Raw genomic sequence first — 26,172 nt, forward strand, 5'->3', positions numbered from 1 at the left:
CTTGCCCCAGGACATCTGTTCACGAGCATGGCCAGGAGCTGTCTCCAGAGCCTTATGACCATCTGGGAGCTGTTTAGGACCGTGGAGACCATCTGAGCCCACCTCCGAATTTTCAGGGAGGGAAACTGAGGCTCAGAGAGGGAAAGCAAGTTTCCCAAGGCTGCACAGCATCTGACAGTGCCAGGAAACCAAGAAGCTGGTGTGTTTCAGTTTGAGGCTTCATAAAGCTTGGTGAGTGCCAGGAACTCTGTGGCACCGATGGGCAAGGCTGGGCAAGGCCTGGAAACGCTGTCCCTTCTCATGCTCCTCATTACCTGAGCAGAGCCTGGGGCACCCAGAGGCCACCTGGGGACACGGTGCAGCCCTCCTGTTGAGTGTGGGAAGCTGGGGGAAATGTTTGGTGATATGGAGATGGGCAGGGGCTATTTAGGGTGTGATGTGGGTCGGGGGAGAGGGAGAATGAATCAGTGCTCACCTTCATAGCAAGGGATCAGCGTCCTGCCTTTGGCCTGGAGGTTGGATGGAATGATGTAGCAGAAGCCGTGGGGCAGGATGTGGTCCGTCTCGTAGTAGATGTTCTTCCAGCGGTGGGCACAGGCCTAGAGGGCAGAGAGAGGTTCAGAGGAGCAAAGTCAGGCCCAGGAGATCGCAAAGCAGAGCCCAGCAGTACTGGATGGTTCCGTCGGAGGAGAGAGGAGCAGAGGGGCCAGGAAGCCATCTTCTCTCTAACCCGTCCACACCGGGATCAGGTGCTAGGCTGGGTGTCAGCAGACCCCAAAAGCCTGGGAGGTACCCCTCGGGGGCAGCAGGGAGAAGCCAGACAATAAACACACATGTACACAAATGAGCACTGTAGCAAGTACTGGGAAGGAGAGACATTGCATTAGGGCACGGAGAATCTGGGAGGGGAAAGGATGGTTTTCACCTAAAGGATGAGAAAGAGCTAACCACACCGGGCCCAGAGGGATGTGTTCCAGGACAGGATATCAGGGGCAAAGGAGAAGGAGGCTCAGAGGTCCAAGAGAAAGAAAGGAGGCCCGTAGGGCAGGTCTAAAGTGACTGTGATGGGAGAGAGTTGAGGTCAAAGGGGGTGAGGGGCCCAGCCCCTTGGGGATGACCGTGACTTCAGTGGATGTGTGATGAGAAGCTGGTGGAGTCTTGCGGGTGGCACGGTCTGATTCAATTTGGAAAGAACCGCGCTGCCTCATGGAGACTGCAGGCGGGTGAGGATGGAGGTGAACATCCAGGTGGGAGATGCTACTGTCTGGACCAGGTCGGGGGCAGTGGAGATGAGAGAAGGGGGTGGCCTCAGAATGTAAGCTAGAGGTACAGCTGATGGGCCCAGGGACCCACCAGGTGTGGGGAGAGACGGAAGGAACAGGAAACCAGGTAAAGAACAAGACAAGTACCCAACATCTGCCTCAGGGCCCTCGGGCCAGGATGCATGCCCCTTGTGGGCAGTTGTTAATTCATTCATCCATCGTGTATTTACTGGGTCCTGGGCTCTGTGTTGGGCACCAAGGATATAGCAGTGAACAGTCCTGGGTCCATGTGATGGAGAACATGCTGAGAAACAGCCAGGGACAAGGCTGCTCCTCTGCCCACAACAGACCCAGACCTTCATGGAACCACCTGCTCACCCACCAGAGTAGCCGTGGGCCTCCATCAAACCTGAGACGCTTGAGAACCACCTGAAAGCCTTACTAAATCACAGACCAATGGGCCCCATCCCAAGATCTGGCTTGGCCAGTCTAGAGAGCCCTGAGAATTTGAATTTCTAACAAGCACCCAGGGGAGCCGAGGCTGCTGGTCTGAGCGGCACCTTCTGGAGCTTCTTTTCAGGTTCAAGGCAAAATATTAGCTTGAACCCTATGAAATGACTGATATTTGACTATATCATTAACTAAAAGTAAATGTTTATTGATATTTTTTGAAGTGAATTTACATACAGAAAAATGCACCGATCTCAAGAGTACCATCTAATGAGCTCTGACAAACACGTACACTCCTGTAGCCAAAGCCCTAGCAAGACAGAGAACATTTCCACCTCATCAGGACAGTCCCATGGACCAGGAAGTGGCTGGGTTTGACAGGCTGGTCAGGGAATTCCACCCTGAGGAGGTGATATCAGAGCAGAGACCTGAAGAAAGTGAGGGAGCAGCTGGGAGGGGCCCTGGGGTGGCGAGAGCTCGGCATGAGTGGGGAGGTGAGGCCGTTGGAGACAGACCAACCCTCTGGTCAGCTCTGGACAGCGGTCTCCCAGAACTGGGGTCAAACCTGTCAGGAGACCCAGGGAGGGAGGGCAGTTCTGGGAGCTAGAAGCAGGAACAGAGACCAGAGCAACCTTTCCCACTAGCACAGGACACACCCAGCTTCCTGCTGGGACCAGCCTCCCGCCCCTGCTCCCTGGGAGCATCTCTGCACATTCAGACACCCCTGAGGCTCCCGAGGGGCTGGCCTGCAAAGGTGTGCACTCTGCCCAGCTCACTTCTCGTGGACGTCCGCACACACTTCTGTTACCAGGTCACTTCACTCTGGCCAACAGATTGATTATTTTAAGATGCAATCTTTTAAGTAAATGCAAGTTTTTCATTTCTTGGTTTGTCTCCTTCAAACAGTTTTTACAGGGTGTAACTTCCAGCATTTACACGGTGCACACTTGATCTCTTCTGCAACCCTGGAAGGTAGGAAGATGTCCTAGAGTTCCCACTTTCCCTCTGGGAACCCTGAGTATCAGAGAGAGCTAGTCAGGGCTGCAAACAGGACCAGAACCCACACTTTAGGGTCCTCCTTGTCTCACTAGAAAACATTTCTGTCTTAAAACTCCCAATTCCCACCTAAGAAGCCATCATTACCCACTCTTTGAGGCAGGTCAGGTACCTATCGTCCTTACAGCCTTCCCCACAGATCTCAGGACCCTGGAAACCATCACTCTGGGGTCCAACAGGATGCCCAGGCCACCACACGAGGGAGGGGGCTCTCCAGGGCCTGGTTACCCCTGGGGTTGCTCTACAAAAACGTCACGGCTTGCCAGTTCTCTGGACTTCCTCCAAGCAGACCGTCCACAGGCCACTGACAACACCGCTCTCTGTCCACAGGAGAAAGAGAGCACAGGAGGACGGGAAAGCTTGGCTGGCCCACACTCTGCCTCTTGTGCTATGACATCAAAGTACAAAAAACAATCTCCTGTTACTCCTTAGACTGCAAACCACCTGCACCCCAAGCCCGTGAGTACTGTTCTGTGCCTCAAGCACATTTCTTGATAGACATCAGGCAAGAAGACATAAAAAGGTGTCACTAAGTGAATAATCACTCCATTCCACTAAGCTTTTTAATTTTTTTTTAAATGTCTGACTCAATTCGGGTAGCTTGCAAACTTGAATCACTTGTCATCTAATTAGCTGGTACATTAGTTAGTTGCATTTTTGTTGATGAGTTTGGCAAAGCCCTCAGCTCCTAGGGCTTGTGTTTCACTGTATCTCTGGGTTAGAGGGCCTGTAAAGAAGACGGGAGTTTATCACGAAGCATGCTGACTCCTGTAAGGACGGACTTTCTGTATTTAATGTCTAGCTTACTGTCTTTTTTTTTTTTTTTAAGGGGCCATAAACTGTTTAAGGAGTGATCTTGGAGAATTCCTAGATGATCCAAATCATGCACTGCACAGTAAACTAAACTAAAATTAAGGCATTCTGTGAGGTCAGAGATCAAAGTGTCAAAGGCAGTTTGCGTGTAAGAAAACAAGGAAAAGAATTTCTGAATATAAATTATAGAAGGAAAAGACTTTGTTTAGCCCCGACTATCCTTATATACACACATATGTCAATCTGATCCCTAAATTAACAAAAAATTCCTGGAGACTGTCTCCAAAGCACTAATATCTCCATCAATCTCTCCAGATGAGTTCTGCTGTGAGGGAGGAAGGCAAACAGAGCAGGGAAGACCAACAGGCAAAGACAGAACCTCTGGAAACAGCAAGGCTTACTGCAACTCAGATTCCGATGAATTATAACAAAGGGGGGGAGGGTCTAGGACCACCCCAAATCTTAGAATCTGACATAGTTCAAGTTACAAGGGTTGTTTTTCCTCCCAAAAGAATAAAAAGGAAAAAAAAAATGAGCAGTTTATTTCAAAGGCCTTTTTTTGTATGAAAAAAGCACGGCCTTCCTGGGGAGGAAGGGAGTACTGGGCCCCTCCTGATGGCTCAGCCACAAAGGCATGTAAGTCTCCCCCACTCCACCCACCCACCCCTAACACATGCACATATGGACAGAGCTTTCACCATGCCTCAGGTCCACCCAGCACAGCCAGGGCCAGGTTCTGGGCCACTGAGAATGGGGTTGGAGGGCACCAGGGCAGTGATGCCACAGATCGCCCCCACCTCAAAGAAGCCCCCCTCCAAGGGAGGAGGGAGTGGCCTGAGAGGTACAGGGAAGGTGGCTTCTGTGATTCTGAGAATGTTCCCTTACAGAAAATTTGTCAAGCTGTACACAGCACTTTCCTGCATGGATGTTACAGAGCAAAAAAAAAAAGTTCACTAAAAAAAAAATAATTCGGGAAACAAAGTAACAGAAGTAAATGCAAAAATGTATCCTGTAGCTTTCAAAAAACGGACAGATGAGAAGTGGTTAACAGATAGCGACTATTCTGATGCTGGAAAGGAAATAGCCAAGAGATAGAGCTGAGAGCACTGCTTCCTCCCAGAAAGCAGCTAGATGTTGATTGTGTCTGTTGTCTCAGCCTTGGAGACCAATGAAGAGCAGAAGTATCAGACCACAACATGGTGAGCCACTCTCCCAGTCCAGGAAGAGTCGGTGGCTGCGCTGGGCTTGTTGGGGGCTGATTACAAGAAGTGATTTTCCCCCCGGCCCACTTCTTAAACTGTCCTCTGCACACTGGGAGGGCGGAGTCAGAGTGTGGGCAGGAAGCAGCCTGCCTCCCATCCTGATGCTGTGTTCACGCCTGGTATTACCTGTTCCCTGAGGTAATGGAAGGTCCCACAACAGGTGTGGGTCTGAGACTGGCAGGTATGAAGCCAAGGGCAGCCTGCTAGACCAGCCCAAGGTCCTGGGTTTTGCCAGAGGTGGCTGCAAGGCCTGTGAGCCAGAAAGTGCCATTCGTCACTGAGCTACTTGACTCCCTGTCACAGCTTTCAACCTATCTGTCCTTTGGTTTGAAATCAGCACCAGATGCCATTTTCAAAAAAAAAAAAAAAAAAAAAAAAGTCACCACACCTCTCTTCCAACCCAAATGTGGAATCCAAAATTATGCTCCTTGGGGATCCAGATGTCACACCCACACCCCTGGGGCACCTTCTGAGTTTTTAAAACATGTTTGAGTAATACATAGCTTCCTGGGTTTAATTTAAAAATAAAGACCTGCCTGGGCAGGTAGAATCAAGATATTAAAGAAAAAGCAAATAGATACAGGGCCTCCAAAACATAAATATGGACTAGGTCACCCCGCCATGTGCCCTGTTGTCACCTGGCATTTCCGAGGCCCACTTTACAGCCTTTGCCTCATACTTGCATCACCTGCTGAGAATCAGCCACCAAGAAGAGAGGGCAGCTGGTTTGGTTTCTAATTGTTTCAACACTGACACTCAGCCCCTACATTATTCAAACACACTTTTAGATATGACTCCTTAGAGAGGTCTTCTCTGAGCACTGAGAGTGAAAAGAGTAGAAAATTCGGTCTCTATCCCCAAGCAGTTTCCATTAAAAAAGACACATACAAAATAAGTTGCACACCTAAGGTAATAACTTAATGCTGAGTTCCTAATGACTGAGTTCCAAAAGATGCTCAGCCTGTTCGTGAGAGCACTGTCACCAATGACAGGCTTCGTGGAGGCGGCAGAGCCTAAACCAGGGAGGACAGAGGGGACGTAGGACAAACCTGTCCTAGCAGAAGAGCACACAGGCAAAAAGTCATGAGAACCACTGAACGAAAAGCAACCCTATTTAAAAATAAGCAAAGGGCTTGAACAGACATTTCTCCAAAGAAGACAAATGGCCAACAAGCACATGAAAAGATGTTCACCATCACTAATTATCAGGGCAATCCAAATCACAACCACAGTGAGCTACCACCTTACACCCATGAGGATGGACACTGTAAAAAGGTAACTGTCGGCAAAGATGTGAAGAAATTGGAACCCTCCTCTTATGCACCACTGGTAGGGACGTAAAATGGTGCAGCCACTGTGAAAAACAGTAGAGAGGTTCCTAAAAAAAATTAAAAAGCATTTAGCAATCCTACGTCTGGGTTTAAATACAAAAGAACTGAAAATAAGAGCTCGAGGAGAGATGTGCACACCCATGTTCACAGCAGCAATATTCACAATAGCCAAGAGGTGGAAGCCACCCAAATACCCATCAGTGGACGAAAGGATAAAGAAAATGTGGTTAGTACACGCAGTGACCTATTGTTCAGCCTAAAAAAATGAGGAAGTCCTGTCATACGCTACAATATGGATGAAACCTGAGGACGCCACGCTGAGTGAAATAAGCCGGTTGCAAGAAGACAGATGCCTCATACACATGGAATCATGCAGTCGGTAAAGTAGCCAAACTCTTAAGAAAAGACAGTGGCTGGGGACTGGGGAGAAGGGGGTGTCATTGTTCAATGGGTTTAGAGTTTGTTTTGCAAAATGGAAAAGTGAGCAAAATCTGCTGTACAACAATGTGCATGTAGTTAATGCCACTATACTGCACACTGAACCATGGATAAGATGGTAAATTTTAATGTTTTTCACCACAATATTTAAAAAAAAAAAAAAAAAAGGACCACGAGGAAAGCAGATGCTGCTGGAAGTCCCTCTTTCCCCAGAGTCCAGAGTGGCTTACTGAACGGACGACGCAGTTACCGCTCTGTGCACAATGAATTAGGGCAGGGTTATCACAGCACCACTGGTACCCACGCTCCAGCTCTGCCTCCTCGGCTGCCCCCGTGGTCCTCACTGCTGTTCACGTCCCCAGAGACGGCCCCCTCCTGACACTGACTTGCAATAAAGCAGAACCGCTACAAACAAGCTCTCGGCCACACAGAGGTCATCCTTCCAAGGGGAGGGGAAGTGTTCTCCCAGGAGCAACCTCGGGATGCGGGTTCAGTGCTCTCGGAACCCCTTCCTCCTCTTTGCATCGCGACCCCAGGCCGCCCTGATTTACAGATGGGTCGGTGCCTTCCCTTCCTTCCCACAGACGGCGGACAAGCACACTGGCCCTCCTGAGGCTGGTCATGCACTCAGGGTCAGGCCACTGCATTGGGAGGGACGCAGAGGTTGGAGAGGGTCCAGGGTGGCGGATGACAGTGATTAAAGGACTGGAAACCAAGGCAGACAGTGGGGTGGGGGCCTCAACAGGACCTATGATGGGGTCCAGCAGAGGGGGGCCCTGCGACGCTGGTGACAGCATCCAGCTGCTTCCTTCCTCCCCAGAGGGGCCTGACTCGGGGAGATGCTTAACTGGTGCTGGGAAGGCAGATGGAATTCAGATGAACAGCCAGTGCCATGGAGAAGTCCAACAGAAAACAGGCTCCTCAGGGAGGGGACGGGCAGAAACACTGCTTCCATCCTTCAGGAAAACCTGCACCACCAGGGGATAAATGTGTGAAACTGTCCGCTTTACAGCACGTGGCCCACAGCAAGGCCCCCATAAGCGGCAGCTGCTGTTATCTTCCCTTCTTGATCTCACGCTTTTACAACAAAAACCTTCATACAGCTTCCAAGAAAAGGCCTCTGAAGTCAGAATGCGGGTTATCTCAGGGGGGAGGGGGGACTGGGAAAATTCTAGAGGTTCGCAGTGGGGATGCATGGCTTACACGTCAATGAAAACACCCACCGAGAATGTGCAGGCTAAGTACTTGAGTGTCACACCTCCAGTGCCAAAGAAAAAGGCAAAAATGGACAAAATAAGACCTCTGGGGCAGTTACAGGTTGTGTTGTGTCTGCAAAGCAATGACGGAAATCCTTCCTCTGCACCATCCAACGCAGCCACCAGCAGACATGTGACTTCAGAGCACTGGAAATGTGTCTAGTGTGATTGAACTGAATTTTTAACCTAATTTTGATCAATTTAAGTAACTACACATGGCTGGTGACTGCCTTTTGGGGCTGCTGTAGGAAACTGCCAGTCTCAAGGGCAAACACTACTTTCCATCTCCCTCAAAGCACCGAAAGCATCAGAATAGATCATATATGCACTTTAGGAGGCAAATAAATGACTATTTTAAAACAATGTGTACATATTTGATAAAACAGAATACTGTGTAGGAATAAATAGGAATGAAGCCCTGATACACACAATATGGATTAATCTCTAAAGTATTATTTTGAATAGGAAAAAAAAATGTTACACATAAGCACACTGTAGGATTCCATTCATGTGAAGTTCTAGAAAAAGCAAAATTAACTCGTAATTGATATAAACCCTAACAGTGGTTGCCTTGAAGTGGGAGGATTTGGCTGGAAAGAATGTAAGGGAACTTTTGGGGATGATAGAAATATTCCGTATCTTGAGGGGCGGCTGGCCACACAAGTGTGTACAAGTGTCAAAACCCAACTGCAACCTTAGGATCTGTGCATTTCATGTAAATTGTACTTCAGTTTTAAAAGACACCCACAAGAAAATACTTAATGAATGAGATTTACGAAGCTCTTTTCACATACATTTGGTCATTTTTCAGTAGCCCCATCTCGGCACCCTGGGACAGACATTACTAAATTTCAACAGATGAAGAAAATAAAAGGATAATGCTTTGTCCAAGCAGAAGTCCAAGACAGGCAACCTCAAAGCCACACTCTTGTCAACCTGCCGTTCAGTTTTCCTAAGGGATCAAGGTCATCATTTCCAGGGTGTCACCCCTCCCCACGGCACCCCCAGGAGGCCTTACCAGCACGTGGCCATCAGCCTTGGGTTGCCGGGCCAGGCTCACCCCCATCCACTCATCATCCCGGTCTTCTCGGCAGGTCTTCCCACAGGGCATGCCCCGATTCTTCCCTAGAGAAGAAGGAGAAAAGCCGAGCTTGTGTGGAGGAAGCTCTTCTGCTGCCTGCTTTTCAGAGGGCAATGTACAACCCAGATGTTTGTCACCAGCAAACGTGAGTAAAGAAGGCAAAATGTCAGTCAGCTCCTCCACCTTGGATGCTGGTTTCAGCCAGCCACTTTTTTTTTTCATAGCTAGACTTTCTCAACAAAGGAAGCAATGCATTGATTTACATTGTGAAGTAAGCTCCTTAATTTGTTATGCGCCAGTAACAAACAACGTGTAAACCAGTCACTTTGAGTAGCCCTACACAATGCCATGGACACCTCTCCTTTCCTGCTAAAGAAAATCATGACAATTCTTCATTTAAAAAAAAAAATAATAGAAGCTCTTGATGGGAAAGGACTTTGGAGAAAGTGAGAACTTGAAGTGATGATTACACTTAATAGCTCCTATTTGTTGATAATAATAGCTCCCACTTATTGATAAAATTGATATAACATTGACATCATTGATATAACTGATATACGTATGTGCCAGACCCAGTTCTGTGTTCACCTCTATTATCTCATTAATCTTCTGAAGGTAATCCTTGTGACGTAGCTGTCTTCATTCTGATTTTACAGGTGGGGAAACTGAGGTCAAAGAGGCTGTGGGACAATCCTAGTAAGTCCCCACTAGTAACTGGCAGCGCTGGGCTCTGACCCCAGGCAGATCCATCTGATTCCGAAGATGATGTATTCTCCAGCAGATCAAGTGGGCTTTTAAAAACATCCCTCAATTACATCTCTCCCTACTTAAAACATAAAACCTAACACTGCTTGTAATGGTCTCACCCCTTGTCCCCAGAACAGAATCCCAACACCTCACCCCAGCCCTCCAGGTGCTGCGTGATCTGGCCCAGTCTGTCTCACCAATCTCCTGTTTCCACACTCACCTGCTCACCTCTCCAGCTGTGCTGTCCTCGCTCTGAATTTTAAAATGGCACAAACTTTCCTCCACTTGGAGGTTCTGCCTCCTGAATCTGCCCAGCTAACTGCTGGGCATCTTTCCAATCATGTGTAAAAGTCCTTTCCCCAGACCCTCCAATCTAGATTAGATCTAATACTCACCTCCCCCCTGATCTTCTCCCAATTATTTATTCTGATGTCTCTTTTGCCTACTAATTTATAAAGCCCAGGATAGTAGGATCTGTGCGTGGCGTATCCCAGTGCTTAGGGAAAAATCGGTACTCAATATGTGATGGATGGATGGGTGGGTGGCTGGAAGGGAGGGAGGGAAAAAAGGAAGGAAGGAAGGAAGGAAGGACGGAAGGATGGACAAGTAGATGAATGATCAGGAAGAAAAAAGCAAAGTGTGAGGGTACAGTACCCATCTCCACCTTGGCAGTGAACTTCCACCCACCTCGAGCCATGTCCAGTTCGGTGCATCTCCGGTCAGGGTTGGTGTGGACTCGGCACTTAAATACAGCCCCAGGGGACTTCACCGAAGAGCTATACTTGGAATCCGCCTTTGGTGCACCCACAAGGACCCTGCACATCAAGAAGAAAGGGCATTCAGTCACAACCCAGTACCAAGAAAGAGGCAGCCGATGGTTAAATTGTCACCCAGCCACGGTTGGGTTGTCTGAATGCTCACTGGGAAACCATACACCAGCATTACACAGTGTGGCGGGGGGAGGTGGGGCCAGAGGGAGGACCTGCTACAGTGAACCTGCTACGATTTTAACGTGCCGGGAGAAAACCTGAGTTTGGCTGGGAACACATACAACCCACAAAGGGCTCCTATCTACAAAGTATAAAGAAGTCCTACAAATCAATAAGGAAAATACAGACAAACCAAAAGGATAATGGACTTAACAGATACTTGATGAAGGAAGATGACCAAATGGCCAATAAACTTATGAAAAGGTGCTCAACTCCACTAGTTATCAGAGAAACCCAAATGAGATACCACTTCACAACGACCAGAAGCCTAAAACCCCAAAGGCAGAAAACACCAAGTGCCGCCCAGGATGTGGAGCAGCTGGGACCCTCACACCCTGCTGGGGACGGCGTCAACCACCACAACTGCTTTGGAAAACTATTCAACAGTTTCTAAGAGAGCTAAGCAAGTGCCTACCCTGGGACCCAGCAACTCCATTCCCAGGAGCACACCGGCAGAAACACACATGTACGTCTACGGGAGACACACACAAAACATTCACAGCTGGGTATGTGATGGCCCCAAACTAGAAGAAACCCAAATACAGTACGCATCAATGACAGGGCGCTTAAGTCAACGGTGGTGGAGAACCAGGATTCCACACAGCAATGAATATATGTATGTTCATGTATAACTGAAAAATTGTTCTCTACACTGGAATTCGACACAACATTGTAAAATCACTGTAACTCAATAAAAAAAAATGTTTAAAAAAAAGAAGGAAAATCAATGAGCATTCAGCTGCAGCCTCATGGGTGAATCTCACAAACACTAAGCAAAAGATGGCGGGAACAGGGGTGAGTACTCACTGCCTGATTCCATCTGCCTGACATTCAGAAGCAGGTGCAATCTAACGGTGGTGTTAGATGTCAGGAAAACAGTGACCTCTGGGGAGCAGGTAGGGGGTTGTAACCAGGGAGAAGGGCTTCTGCAGGGATATGCTTATAGTATTCTATTTTTCAACAAGAGAGGTATTTACACAAGTTTGTGGAAATTTATTCAGTTGTATATATGATATGGGCACTTTTCTGGATGTGATACACTTCAACTTTTTTAATTTAATAAATAAAAAATAAGAAATTTAGAAATGTCATCTCTCTTGTGCCCCCCTCGTGCCCCTCCACGCCACACACAATACGTACATTTAGGGGTAATAGACCAGAAGCAGCAGCAATGTGGAATTATGAACCTCATCCTCCATTCCAGTGCAAACCAGAGGTAGAACAGTCTGCCTACCAGCAGGGCAAGGATGTGGCTCTGCATCCTTCATCCTGAACTGAAAAGCTGCCCAGGGGACGAGCAGCAGGCCCCGTTCCTGCTGGAGGAAAAGAGCAGGACATGCCAGGGCAACAAAGAGAGACACACTGGGCACAGAACACGGCAGAACCGCAGTTGGTTCCCCTCCTACCTACGGTTTCATGCACTGTTTCCAGAAAGTAATCAACTGAAGAGCTACAGCAAAGACTAAACGCCACCAGTCAGGCATGGTTGGTGCTGAGATACAGAGACTTGCACAATGAGACTCAACAAAATCCAGACTGATGTTGAGAGTAGACAATGCAGACCCACTGCCCAATGGGGAAGTGAGCTGCCCTGCATCTCCAGCAGCCCAGAGAGGAGATGCGATTCACCTTCCCAGGGTATCAAGCATGTGATGAAATAAGGTATCTCCCACTTGCCTTGGAACGGAAAGCGTTATTCGTCATGCATCTCTGCAAAAGGCATGTAGCACAGGTTAAAAGGACCCTAAACAGCCTCCCTGGGGACATAGAAAGCTGACCCAGGCTCCCTTCACTTTGTTCTGAAAACCACCTTCATCTTGGGATATTCAACGCTCACCCCTGCCCCGGCCTCAGAATGACGCTGCCCCCACACCGAGGACACTCCAGCTGAGCGAAGGGGTGGAGATCTACACAACAGACAGCAGAGGTCTAAGACCCTCAGCCAGACCTCCAGCAAAGGCTGGCAGATACCACAAGGAACACCACCCTCAAATGGCTCAGAGGCATGGTGTCAGGTTCACAAGAAGGCGTATGGGTCCCACCTTAACTCCCATGGCCTCTGAGCCCAATCCTTCAACCTCCAGTATGTGAAGGGTCTCCTTCCTGGAGCCTTTCTTTCCAGGTCAGTCTTAGAGAGTCTGTATCTGATTCTGTGAGCAAACAAATCACAAGCTCCTGGGATGTGAGAGGAGCCAGGCCCCCAACAGTGATGGCACCCAAGCTGCCCAGGGCCCCCTCAGTAACACCCCGGGGATCTGTGCCCCCAGGGGCTCCCTGGGCAGCTCCTAGCTGCAGCTCACCACCACAGCAGCAGAATCCGCAAGCAGACACAGGGCCAGAATCCACTTTGGAAATCTCGGCAAGCACTTTCCCGAGCAGACCACACTGCCTCTGTCACCCATACGAGGGCAGATTGGCCAGCCAGCGGCTGCTCTCACTCAAATGCAGGATGACACACCGAATGGAACACTGGCGAGAAGAAAGCCACACTAAGGGATTAATTTCCCCCTTGCTCCTGGGGCTGAGCTCTAGAGCCCCTCAGGGCAAGCCAAGGGGGGCTCACTCTAATGCTGGGGTGTTTGCACAGTTGAAAAGAATTAGCAGTCTGACAGATGGAAACTGCGGAGACACCCACCGCCTTCCCACACGTCAGGTTAGAGGAGCTGGAGCACATGAAATGCCCCCTTCACTCGAAATGCCCCGTGAGACAGGGCCGGGTCCAAGAATTCCCACCAACTCCTAATTTGTATCAGGACGGTGAATAAATGCCACTTGTAATTCACACTACAAAAATCACAAGACCTAAACAAGGGGGAGAATTCATCGTGTACAAAGTAAGGGAAATGGCTGCAAGGAAAAAAATGGACTGTTTCTCTATCGCGTGTCCCAAATTGGCACTGGAACACGACCTCCCCCAGAGAGCCGCTGCCCCAGATTTACAGATACACAGGGATCCAGGCAGAAAGGACCCTGGACAGCTTGAACCCCAGCACGGCTTCTCCCAGCCTAGAGCTGAGACAGTGCGGGCAGAAACTGACGAAAAATCTACAGTCTACTGAATTATGTTTTCCTTCCAAGTCCAAGGTACCCAACTGTTCCAACAATGGCTGACCAAGCGCTGATAGTAACCATCTGGTTCAAACTCTCAATTAGCTGCTCCGATGAGGCCTTTTCCCTAAATCCTGTGTCATGGAAAATGAAGCAAGAGATAAGGGGGCTTGTGTGCATTCACGTGCATGACACTCACTGGGGGGTGGCACACTGGAGGCCGAGCCTGTATCTCTGTGTTTACAGAACATCGTGGCTTCCTCTGCAGCCTGGCGCTGCTCTTTACCTAGGCTGCTGGCCAGCAGGACTGCGCCACGGGCCAGCCGATGAGCTTGCCTCTTCTGAAGTTAATTCAGCTGGTTGTCTGCCAGGCTGATCCTGAGAGAGAGGACAAGGACCCAGAGAGTTCAGGACATGCCACTGAAAAGATGCCATCTGCTTTTTCTCTCGCACTGAGTTATAAAGAGACATCCCAGCCCCTTCAAACATTCCTCTAAAATCATCCCTGGCACTCTTGACAAGACAGTAAGACGTTTCTCTCCTCCGTACAGTTACCATCTAAAGGGGCTGAGTGTCCCCACCAACAGCCTCCCTACCATAAATCATCAGGCTGATTCAGACCTTTGCTTGCTACTCCAAGTGTGGTCCTCAGACCCACAGCATGGAAGACAGCTGGCAGCTTGACAGGAATGCAGAACCTCAGGCTCCAGCCCCAGCCCACTGAATCAGAAAGTGCCTTTTAACAAACTCTCCAGGTGATTTCTAATCTAAGTGCTACAGAACCACCTACCCAGATTAGCAATTCAAGTGGCCAGTGAGAACCAATGCCCCAGGAAGCGTGGCTCTCCTCTCCCATCCCCCGTCAAAGATGCATGCAAACTTCCAAGACATTTAGCATCTCCTTGTTAACTCAGACCTCTGGTTTCTCATTACAAGGACCACCAGCCTGTATGGGGCACTTGGGAGTGTGCAGGGGCTGGGCGGGGCTCTCTCTGGGCAGAACTGTGCTGAATCTTCACAGTAAGCCTCTGGGAGATACTAACACTATCCCCACTTCATAAATGAAAAAGCAAGTGGCCAGGTAAGGTCAGGGGACTTGTCTGAGCCCACAGAGCGTGGTAAGATGTCAAGTGCAGCACCCACTGCGGTGGGTACAGTGCCCACTCCCCTCCTCTGCCCACCCCACCCTGCCAGCCTGAAAGGAGGAAAAAGGGAGCCTTCGCTGGTGACAAGCCTTCGCTTGTCAAAGACAGGCACGTGAGGCTCTGCAGGTGCCTGAGCTCAGAACCTGGACGGAGAGCTCCAAAGGGCAGACGGCAGTGTGGGAGCAAAAGGAGGCCGTTTTCCTCCCCACCAGGCCGAATTTCGACCCATCACCTCCTTGCTTTCCTAAGATGCTCACGTGGCGGGTGTGGTGCTGCCTCTCTTAATGAGCTGTTCATGCGCCTGGTTGGAAACGTGGGCCCATCTGATCATCGGAGCACCAGGTAGGCTCACGGCTGCCTGATTTGCTCGAGGCAACCCTGTCAGCCACTTTACTCAGAGATGATGGTCACACTGCTAACAAGTGGCAACGCTAGGATTTGAACCCAGGGCATCCAAGTCCGAGGGCGTACTCCTTCCAGTCCCCCCAAACTCCCTCCTATGGTGGCAGTTTAAATGCCCTCCATTTTTCCACCACAGCCACTTCCCTGGTTGACCTGTGTGTGGTGAAGCTGGTTACCAGGGCTCCCGTCCGGCCGTTCATCCTGCCCTGAACCCATCCTCACCTCCTGAGAGCAAAGCGCAGGTCAGCTCCCCAGAGAGCAGGTGGCAGCAAAGGGTCTAACCACAGCTGTCTCCCTGGGGAAGGCTTGGAACTGACATGGTCTCAAAGGCTCCCTTCCTCCCCACAAATACCGCAGCAGTCATTCCGCAGGGCGAAATTACAGCCAGATCGTGGACAGCAACTGGAGATCAAAACCTTAAACCCATTAGGTTTGCTTTCATGCATTTTGCTCCCCAAACCCAAACTTCCCTGAGGACCCAAGTTTCAGTTACAGGAGTGGAATTTAATCACCGCGTGGCCGCCGCATCTCAGGAGCCAAGACCTGGGCAGTAGGAGGGCTGGTGCCAGGAAACCCACCTCTGACCATGCCAAATCCTTCACTCCCAGAGGAAACAGCAAGAGTTCTACTCCCAACTGGAAAAGAACAAAGGCAATGGCAGGGACCCACCTACAGGGGAATTAACACCCTCTCCTCCTTCCCCAGGTACCCAGAGAGGGCGTGAAGGGTCCTCAAAGGTTGCTGCCCTAGCCTGGGGCTCAGGTTCTGGCAGACACACTGAGGAGGAGGCAGCTGGGGAAGGAACACGGCAAAGGGCCGAGAGGTTCTCCTTCCCCACCTGAGAGCACCAAGTCAACATTAAAATCCAAGAAACAGAGCAAACTGCTGAACTCGGTGAGACCCCAGTCCTGGAACCTTCCTGTTGGTCTCTTGTGAAAATTTTCTTCTCTAAGAAAAACACATCAATACTTTCACATTTACTGTTTTGTTTTGGGTTTTTGGGGGGGGGGGTTGTTTTTTTGCTAAAATTCGCACCAGCTCCTTAGAAGTGTGCACCTACCTCCCAAACTTACGTGGAGCCTAGGATAGTGCCAGAGCACCCCCAGGAAAGGACTGGCCCCCCACCTGCTCTCTGAGGGAGGAAGAGACATGTGAAACTCTTGGGTTTTCCTCACACCTGTCAGAATGGCCGTCATCAAAAAGACCACGAACGACAAATGCTGGCAACAATCTGGAGAAAAGGAACACTTGCACATCATTAGTGGGAATGTAAATTGATGCAGCCACTACGGAAAACAGTATGGAGTTTCCTCAAAAAACTAAAAAAAGACCCAGCAATTCCATTCCTAGAAAACAAAAACACTAATTCGAAGAGATACATGCACCCCAGTGTTCACAGCAGCACTATTTACAACAGCCAAGACATAGAAACAACCTAAGTGTCCATCAACAGATGACTGGATAAGGGAGATGTCATATATACACACACACATACACACAATGGAGTGCAGCCATAAAAAAATTAATGAAATATTGCCATTTGCAGCAACATGGATGGACTTGGAGGGTGCTGTGCTTACTGAAGTAAGTCACAGTGAAAGACAGTTCTGTATGTTATCACCTACATTGGAATCTAAAAACTAAAACAAATGAATGAACAAAACAGAAACAGATTCACAGATACAAAGAACAAATTAGCAGTTAAGCAGGGGAGGAGGGGAGAGGAGAGGGAGGAGGGAGCAAGACAGTGTAGGAGACTGAGGTAAACTATGGTGTATAAATAAGGTACAGAGACATACTGTACAGCCAAGGGAATATAGTGAATATTTTACACTAACTTTAAACGGAGTCTAATCCTTATAAAATATTGAACCACTATGTCATATACCTGAAACTTACAGACTATTATAAATCAATTATAACTCAATTAAAAGAAAGATTTAAAAAACTCTTAGGATTTACAATCCGACAGGTCTCCAATTAAAGCAGCCATCTCAGATCCTTTCCGGAAGGAGACACACGCAAATGAATAAACAAAAAATGCAGATTTATGTAGAGCATGACCAAAACCGTAGAGACCACAGACAACAAAGTGTCTAATGCAAGACTCATTCATTTCTGTATTGAGTGCTGACGCTCAAATTTTGGTGAATGAATGAATGAATGCATCCGCGAATGTACTGAAAGCAAACTCTTCCTGCATCTAGAGTCAGGAGGAAGAAGACCATTAGTTTCAAAAGTCCTATCAAAGTAACAGAAACAGCTACTCGTATTTACCCAGGTTTACTATGTGCTACATGTTATGTGCCAGGCTCTGCAGACATCATCTCATTTAATCCCCCAACAACATGAGCAGGGAGAAACCCCTATGATTTCTCTTTTACAGAAGAGGGACTGAGGCTCAAATAGCTGAAGTAACTTGCCAAGAACACACAGCTCCTAAATGGGGGTGAAGTGGGGCAGGCAGGGCCACTGTGCATCTCGGCAGCCCCGTTATGGCACAGACACCCTGGATTCGGTTGTTGCTGGGGAACCGGGGCCACACTGAAGGCAGAGTCAGGACCATCCACTCCAGCACCCCATGCAGGGCTGCCTTTGGGGTGTCCCGCACACGGCCCACTCTGCCCTGGAGTCTGTGCACACTGCAGTATTTAACACTGGACAGCCAGGAAGGGGTAGGAGAAGCCACCTGGGCTCACACACACCAAGGGATGAGCTGAGACAGGGGAAATTCGTTCCATGCTTTTTTATGTTCAGATTTTGGTGGGGACTTGTGCAGAAAGTCTGACTCTGCAGGTTTCTTTAACAATGTTGCAAACCCCAGGGGTGAGCTCTGTTAAACACTGGGCACCATGGCTACCTCCTCTGTCCACTCTCCCAACAGCAGAATTCCAGCACCTCTGCACAGGTACCCAGTGGGTCATGAGTCAGCACCTGCGAAGGGTTCCTACCACACCTGTGATTCCAAAACTTTTCTGGGAAAGCACAACAATCTTGCAAGACAGATGCTCAGCTGCTTCGAACCCCAAACTCAGACTCTTGACTTCTGGAGAGAATAAGGTGCTGGCCCCAGCTCTACCATCCTGTCACCATGTGACTTGGGCAACAACACCTCTGTGCCTCTGTGAGTGGGGCTAAAACGATAACTGAAACAACTGGAGGGAACACAGTGAGCTAACAAACACCGAGCATGCGGAACAGCGCTCAACGCGGGCTAAGCACCCAGCAAGCGTATTGCTGTTGCTGCTGCAGATTTAAACTCACAGCAGAAGCCTTTTTCATTCCCTCCAAAAGCAGAAACTGGAGACCAAGTGAGCCTGTAGTTTCAAAGACTAGATTTTTCCCACTCTTGGGTTCACTTTCACTTCCTAAGCCTCCCTCTGGTAAAAAGGAGGGTCATGATAAAGCATTCGACACGCTTTGGTTGGTCACCAGATCAGCATGGCTTAAGGATTTGTGGTTCACAAGGTACGAGGGGCCGAGGTCTCCCCGCTCCCTACAGTCGGGGCTCAAAAACGGCTCAATGGCTCAAGGAAAGGTGGAGTGCTCTTCTTCCTCCCCGGTCACCTGCGACTTCCCCGAGGACAGAAAGAGTCTGCTTCGGGGCCAATTCTAACAGCCCAGAACCCCAGCGCTCCCCAGGGGGTGAGCAAAGGCACAGATGACTCCCAGCCACAACTGCTGGCTAAGAAACACACCTCCTACCTCCTGACACAGCCACCCACACGTGATCGTTCCACGGCCACCACAGACGGGTGCACCACCTCACAGCCTTTGTTGGTAAGGAGACAGGCAGTTGACAGCCTCCAGCTGTGGCCCCTTCAGGACAATCCAGCTGAGGCCATGCTCTTCCCACGCAGCCACAGGGACTGGTCACAATCACGGGGTCAGGGGTGAGTTGCCTGAGACTTTAACCAGATCTGCATCACAGTCCGAGGTTCTCCCTGCCCAGTCCTCTTTCCTCCCCCTGCTCTTTCACAGGCCTTCCCCCATCCCCCAGTATTTCTGTTACACCCCATCTCTGTCTCAGCATCTGCTTCCCAGAGGATCCAAACTGACCCAAGCCCCAACTCAGTGTGCGTGGATCACTGAGGCTGGGGTGGACCTTGGACAGAGCATGGTAACTCTGTAAGCCTCTGCTCTCTGACTGGCAAACTGGAAACCACTCACCGGGTTGTCCCAAAGATTCAACCAGAGACTAGTACACTTGTGAAAGCATCAGACCTCTTGGTGGATACTCAGCCAACACTATCTGGTGGAATCATTAATTTTGATTTCTTAAAATTACAGTGGTTTCTGAGAACACCGTGGCCATTTTTAATAAGCATGAAAACAGCATCTTCCCCCAGGCGAATCACAAGAGGAGTTATCAGAAGGAGACCATTTCCTGACCAGCAGCAGGTCACCAGGGACTGAGAGCTGGCTGGGGCCCGGCCCTTCACACTCTCACACTCAGGGCTGTTAGTGGCTGGCTGAGAAGAGACTGTCTTTGGCCCTGTAAGGTTCCCTCCCTAGCAGGACAGCTGCCTCTGCCCCAGCCCGCGTTCAGCACTAGCTCAGCAAACAGCACCCTCACCAGCTTCTCGAGATCTTCAGGGAAACCCCACGGGGCGCTTTCCGGGTCCCCTTAGAACTCGGGCCTCATACACGTGTCATTTCTTCCTGAGTGCTTTGAGAAAGGAGGCTCTGCAGAGCCAGTGAGAACCAGGAACAAGGTCTGAAAAAGCTACTTCCAGAAAATCCAGATGAGGAAGTGGGGCTACCGCCCTGCCCGAGAGCCTGGCCTGCCACTGAAGAACTCGGTAAAGACGCCACCAGGGGTTATAAGAAGGCATGGCTGCCACCACCATTCCTGGGTGTCTCCTCACAAAGCCGGGCGAAGGTGAGAGTGGGGAGCAGGGTCCATGACCACAGGGACCACTGCTAAAGGTTTTACCATCACAGGGCTCCTCTGCCCATCTGAACCACCGCGCCTGCCCAAGGGCAAGTCTCTCCCTGATCGGAGCCAAAGTCTTATTTTTGGCTGACACCCAAGACCAGAGACCCACAATCGCCTCACCTATCAGACTGTGAGCGCATTTCTCCTTCTTGAATCCCCAGTCCTAAGCACAGAGCAATGTTTGATGGATAGAAAGAAGCTGCCCAAGGTGAATTTTCAGTTAGATTTAAGCTCCCTCCTTTCAGTTTAAACACTCAGATACGTGACAGGTAACTTTTCTTCTTACATTGCCTTTGGATCTTTGTCTAGCCCTTTAGGACACAAGCCATTGCTCTAAACCAGTGCTGTCTAGAACTTTCTGCAATGATGAAAAAGTAGTGTGTTGTCAGTTACAGCAGCCACTAGGCACACGTGGCTATCGAGAACTTGAAATGTAGTGAGTGTGACTGCAGAACTAAATTCTCCATTTTAGTTGTAATTACTTTTGATTTAAATAGCCATACATCTGGCTTGTGGCAACTGCACTGGCAGGGGAGTGGGACTGTCTAGCTCGCTCTTTTAATTCTCCGTCTTAATGCCAACTGAGGATGTTATGCTCCCCTTGGCTCTGAATCGCCTCCTGTTCTCACTGAATGATGCTCTGACAACCTTAACAAAGCAAAACGCCGGCGCCTCTTCCATTTCCGAGCACTTGCTCTGGGTCTGAGCACAGCCATCTTGATGTGTCCCGGGAGAGGGAGCAGGAAGCACGTCTCCAGAAAGGAAGCCAACGCACCCAGCCACCTCAGACTCGAGGGCGTCTGGGGCCAAGAGGAAGGAGGGGAGGGTGTGAAAGAAACCTCCTCTGGGGGCTGGACGCCGGCGGGGATGCACTTATTTCTATCACAGGGTGTTACAGTCGTCTGCCCTGCAGCTGAGGGGTCGGGCCATGTCTAAGGGAAAGGGACAGAAATCTGCTTTGTCCGTGATTCCTGGCACCTACTGCTGTTGTTCAAACAATACAAGAAGACCCGGGCAGCAGGAGGTCTGGGGGAAGAAGCTAGCTCTGGGCAGGCAGACGCCCGCTGGGTGTCCCCAGAAAAAGAGAAACCGAGTCACTTGCATTGTTTGCATCTAAACTGATACAAATGACACCTCTGACACTGCCTCGAGTATTCCGGTCCACGTGGCCATGGGGGCAACTCTCACTGCCCAGATGGCGGCAGAGGGCCCACTCAAGCCAAACACCTGGAGAGAGGCTGGGTCTGGGGCTCTGTTCTCAACACAGTACGACTGCAGATGCGGGGCACAGTCCCCAGGGCTTGGAAGAGCGAGGCCACCGCATCCTTTAGGCCCTCTGATCAGTGACAATTTTGCTTTGAAAAAGAACTGACAGGAATGCTCAGTTCTAGGGCCAGAGAAGAAATACTGGTTCTACTGACAGAGTGCGCGCAGGTGCCTTGTGATGTGCACCCAGGGTCCCTTCACATGGGGACCCCCTCAGCTCTGCCACCTGCAGCCCCCACTGACCGTGGTCCTGGGCTCCCCCCCAAGCACACTCTGCTCCCTCCCTTACCCTACATTCACTAAACCCTCTCACCTGGAAAAAGGTGTTGAATTAGCATGATGCAAAATTATTCAACCACTAAGACTGAATGAAGAAACGAGTAATTTCTGCTCAAGGAGAAAGACAGCAGGTACAAGGCTTAATAAACATTGTGCTCTTTTCCTTTCAAAGTTTCAATACATTACTTTTCCTCTTCATGTCTATCACTTACCTCCCACACCCAGTTTGATTCTTTGTCATTTTTTTCTTTAAGTTCCCTTCATGTAAGTGACTATGCGCTTCCATTGTACTGGAACAGCACTTTGGCAAATTACTCCAAAATTCCAGTGCCTGAGTAAGTTAAAACATTTCTCTCAAGCACACACTTCAGCTTCAATGGCACTTTGGAAATGCAGAGAAAATGCTTTAAAACCTCCCTCCTTTCTGACCAGCAATTCTAAGCTCAGGAACTTATTCAAAGGAATTAATTAAGGATGTCTGCAAGGCTTTCGTTAGAAGGATGTTTACCCTGCTGTTGTTTATAATCGTGGATAATTGGAAACAACCTGCATGTTCCTCAAGAAAAGCTAAAAGGTCCAAAGCCCAAGGACTGCCTGGTAGGAAGAGCCCAGCAATCACTCACTAAGTCAATCAACCAACCCCAGAGCTGAAATTTAAGGTGGAGACCTAGGGTAGATCCAGATTCCACAGAGCCTGAATCTTATAAGTATAGGGCGGCTACCTTAAAGAAATTAATACAAAATTATGAGTATAGAATCAGACACAGGGCCTCAGTAGGGGCCTGTGCAAGTGAGAGGCCTTTGGTGGAAGTTTTATTAGCCTCACAGTAAGTCTAGCCTCTAAAAATAAAGGAAAGAAAGAGAAGGAAAAAGGAGATGCTGGAAGCCTCTTGCTTCAAAGGCCACAGCGTACCAAGACTGGGCAGCATAATCAGCAGAGAAAAATGTTCAATGTCTAAGACCAAGAATACTGGGGGAAGAGAGAGGAGAGAAAAAAGATAGGGAGGGAGATACTCGGAAGAAACAAGAGAACAGAAGTCAAGGCGATAAGCAAAAACTAACAAAATTAAGGAGTAGGAGAGAGGAGGAAGGAAAAAGAACAGCTGCTTTAAAAAGATTTCAGTAGAGATTACTTGGTACTTGAAAAATTATGGGATAAGCACTCCAAAGGAAAGAGTTTCAGTATCAGAAGCGGAGAGAGCACTTTTGAGACCAGCAGCCTGGCTGTGGATGGGCTCTTACAGTCCCCTGAAATATCTGTCCCACATCTCCACGGACACCAAGGCCATGTAATCAGCACTGCCGTCTGTCCTTACTCTCTCCCTGTCTGGTACCCTGGTTCTTCTCCTGCACTTGCCAAATTTACTCTCACTGCACAGCCTTTCCTCAGCCCCTTTTTAAAACAAAGCAGGCTGAACGCCTTTTCCGGGTCAGATCTGCTCTTGACTCCCTCTACTTGTTCCGAGTTAGGGCAGCTTTAACCTGTAGGCCATCCAAATCCAGGTGATGGGGTCCTGGTACCTCTCTTTCTGTTTAAGAGCGCAAAGAGCTCAGAGACCAACAAGGCTTAGGTAGCAACAGATCCCACGCGATGCTCCAGTTCCCTTGCCTGACCCTCCTCACCAGCCCTTGCCCCAGAGTAACCCTTCTGTTTTTGACAGCTCTCCCCACGTGCCTTGTGCCAAGGTCACACAGTCCGGGAGCCCAGCCTAGGATTCTGGGATGTGTTCTCCAACTCTCCTGTCTAGGCTGCATTCTCTACCGAATCCAAAGTCTACAGTGGACTCCAAGTATGGAGGACACAGAAAAAGTGTCAGCCTGCTTTTTGCTTTAAAAGGGGAGTTGGCAAATGCAGGAAGAGACAGCTGGCCTTAAACTCAGCAACTAGGGTAGACGATATGGAGGGAGATGGGAACCAGAAGGGAGCTACACAAGAATTTTAAAAACTTGTTCTCCTGAGGGCAGCTCTCCTCAACAGCATGATTGTTAGAAGGCTGGCTGGTCACAGAGTCCCCGCTTTTCTAGGAATGCTTGGCGACTTGAATCTACAAACCCTCCCTTTTCCATCAACCTCTGTCCAATTCGGAGTAGTGACTCCTGCAGAACCCACGCTGAGTGCACACACGACTGACCTCGCCCTCCCAGCAAGCAACCCCTAAGGATGCACACCCTGGTGACCGCACAATAAAATCAGCCCCCGACTAGCTGTCCCCTCGGCCCTGACTGGGGAACTCTCCACACCCAAACTCTTTTGAGGAGTGGATGACCCCTTGTGTGGCTGTTTCATTTACTCACGTCCAGGGAAAAGGGCCAAGGAGAGACCAACCTTCCCCAGTGCTTCTCCTCAGGTTGGGGACTCGGGCTCTGCCCCCTGACAATGGTGCTTAATGGGGAGAACTCCCACTCTTTGGGACTCTGAGGGGGACACTCGGGCAACTGGACTCCTGGACCTCTACAGAGTGCTTGTCTCCAGGTCAGCTGCCTCCCGTGAGAAGAGGCCCAGGCTGCCCCAGAAATCACCCACCAGCCCCACCCTGCCACGGGCCTTGTCACTGGGGGTCCTGGGCCATCCCCGGCCCCTGCCTCCCAGACCCTCTCAGCTTCGGCGGACAGCCTGGTAAGGGAGGAGGGGACCTGAGGGAACCCCACATGCGGCCTCCCGCCACGCATACCCAGCCCGCTCCCCTCACATCTGGGCGTTACGCTGTTTCCTGCGCGCAACCTGCGCCGGCGGGAGAGGCTTGACGCCGGGGAGAGGCGGACGGGGTGTCACCGAGAGTTCCCCAAGCTGAGGAGTCTGCCTGTCTCCTCGGGCCCGGGGCGTTCGGGGTGCTGGCCGGGCCGCCGGGGCCTCTCGGGGGCAGAGGAGCCAAGTTACTCTGCGGTCCAAAGAGTTAAGCCGAGTCTGGCTGGGAGGCCGAGAAACAACCCCGGGGGTTCTCCCAGCCTGGGAGGCCCCCGGCCCCTTGCGACTCTGGCACCCCTCGAGATGTCCGCGGCCCGGAACCGGCGTCCTCCCTCCTCCCCGCCTTCCCTCGGCGGCCGGGCTGCGCGCAGCGGAGACATTTAAATCGCCCCCCTCGGGACCGCGGCGTGGAGAGGCCGGAAAGGCGGCGGCGGCGGCCGGGGAGCTGCGGAGGGGGCAGCCGGGCCGGGACCGGGGTCGGCGCCGGGGCCGGGGGGCACTCACCAGCGCGTGTTGTCGTGGAAGTGCTCCAGCACCGCGTAGCCGAAGAAGGAGCCGGCGGGACCCTGAAAGCGCACGGGGCGCTGTGGGTCGAGGTTGTAGGCGCCCACGGGGGTCCCCGCAGCCACTAGCGCCAGGAGCAGCGCGCGGAGCCCCCCGGCGCCCCTCCGCGCCGCTGGGCCGCCCATCCCCAGCCGGCCGCCGCCCTCCGCTGTGCCCCGCGAGCGGGGCGCCAAGCGCGCCGGCGGCGGGTCCGCCGACGGCCGGGAGCCTCCCAGGGGCCGGAGCTCGGCGCTCGGACGCGGGCGTGAGGCGGCACCGGACCGGGGGCCGGAGGTCGAGCGGGCGCCGCGGGTGAGCAGAGGAGCGGCCAGGAGCGGGCGGCGTCCTCCGTCCGGCTGAGAAGTGTGCGCGCCGGGAGCGAGTGGGTCCCGGGCCGGGCGGCGCTGGACTGCGGAGAGGCGCGCCCGCGGGGTGGGCGGCCTGGGCGGCCGGCGGCAGAACAGGGCGGCAGCGCCCCCTGCGGGTCGGGAGTTCTCACCGCCTCCGGCCGCCGCTTTTGGAAAAACCGGGAGACCCGCCGGGACGCCCCACCTCCCTGCGCGCCCGGGCGCTGGGTGCGAGACCACCCTAACCCTGCCCGCAGCTGCGTGCTCTGCCCGCTCTGCTGAGGCTGTTTGGATCTCTCAGCCTCTCACTCACACCAATGGCCAGAGGAAGCCGGTGAAGTTTATATTCCAGCCCTGCCCATCCGCTGCCCCTTCACCCCGCTGTGAGATAACCTGCAGCAGGCTAGCGCGCCATCGACGCTGTTGTCAATAACAACGACAGCCACGTGGGAGTGAGCAGAGGCTCCCTCCTAATTATACTCACCTGGCCTCCTACGCCACTGATCCCTGCGTGTGTTAGCAGCAGCAGCAGCAGCAGCAGCAGCAGCAGCAGCAGCACCTGGGAATGTACAAATGCAGATCAGAAGGTCCCAGTGCAGACCTGCTACATCAGAACCTCGGGCTGAGGTCCAGCCCTGTGTGTACGTGTGTGTGTTTAATCGGGATAAAAAATACACATAACAAAAAACTTACTGTCTTAACCATCTTTAAGTGTATAGTTTGGTGGCGTAAGTACATTTACACTGTTAAGCAGCCGTCGTCACCACTGAGCTCTAGCACTTCATCTTGCAAAACTACAACTCTATATCCATTGAACAGTTAACCCCTCATT

The 26,172-nt window shown here is 50.9% G+C and overlaps 1 protein-coding gene across 1 annotated transcript in view; it reads right to left on the reverse strand.

Annotated features, from left to right (window-relative positions):
- Nucleotides 1–25,411, reverse strand: part of ITGA9 (integrin subunit alpha 9) — a 314,558-nt gene extending 289,147 nt beyond the window's left edge. Inside the window, exons 1-4 of the mRNA XM_031469935.2 lie at nucleotides 24,955–25,411; nucleotides 10,384–10,511; nucleotides 8,887–8,993; nucleotides 476–599 (exon numbers count right to left, since the gene is read on the reverse strand). Of these exons, the coding sequence (XP_031325795.1) occupies nucleotides 476–599; nucleotides 8,887–8,993; nucleotides 10,384–10,511; nucleotides 24,955–25,139 (544 nt within the window). The 5' untranslated portion in view covers nucleotides 25,140–25,411. The remainder of the gene's footprint in view (nucleotides 1–475; nucleotides 600–8,886; nucleotides 8,994–10,383; nucleotides 10,512–24,954) is intronic.
- Between the last annotated feature and the right edge of the window lie 761 nt (nucleotides 25,412–26,172).

This window comes from Camelus dromedarius, chromosome 17, assembly GCF_036321535.1.
Source record: "Camelus dromedarius isolate mCamDro1 chromosome 17, mCamDro1.pat, whole genome shotgun sequence".
Taxonomy (NCBI): Eukaryota; Metazoa; Chordata; class Mammalia; order Artiodactyla; family Camelidae; genus Camelus; species Camelus dromedarius.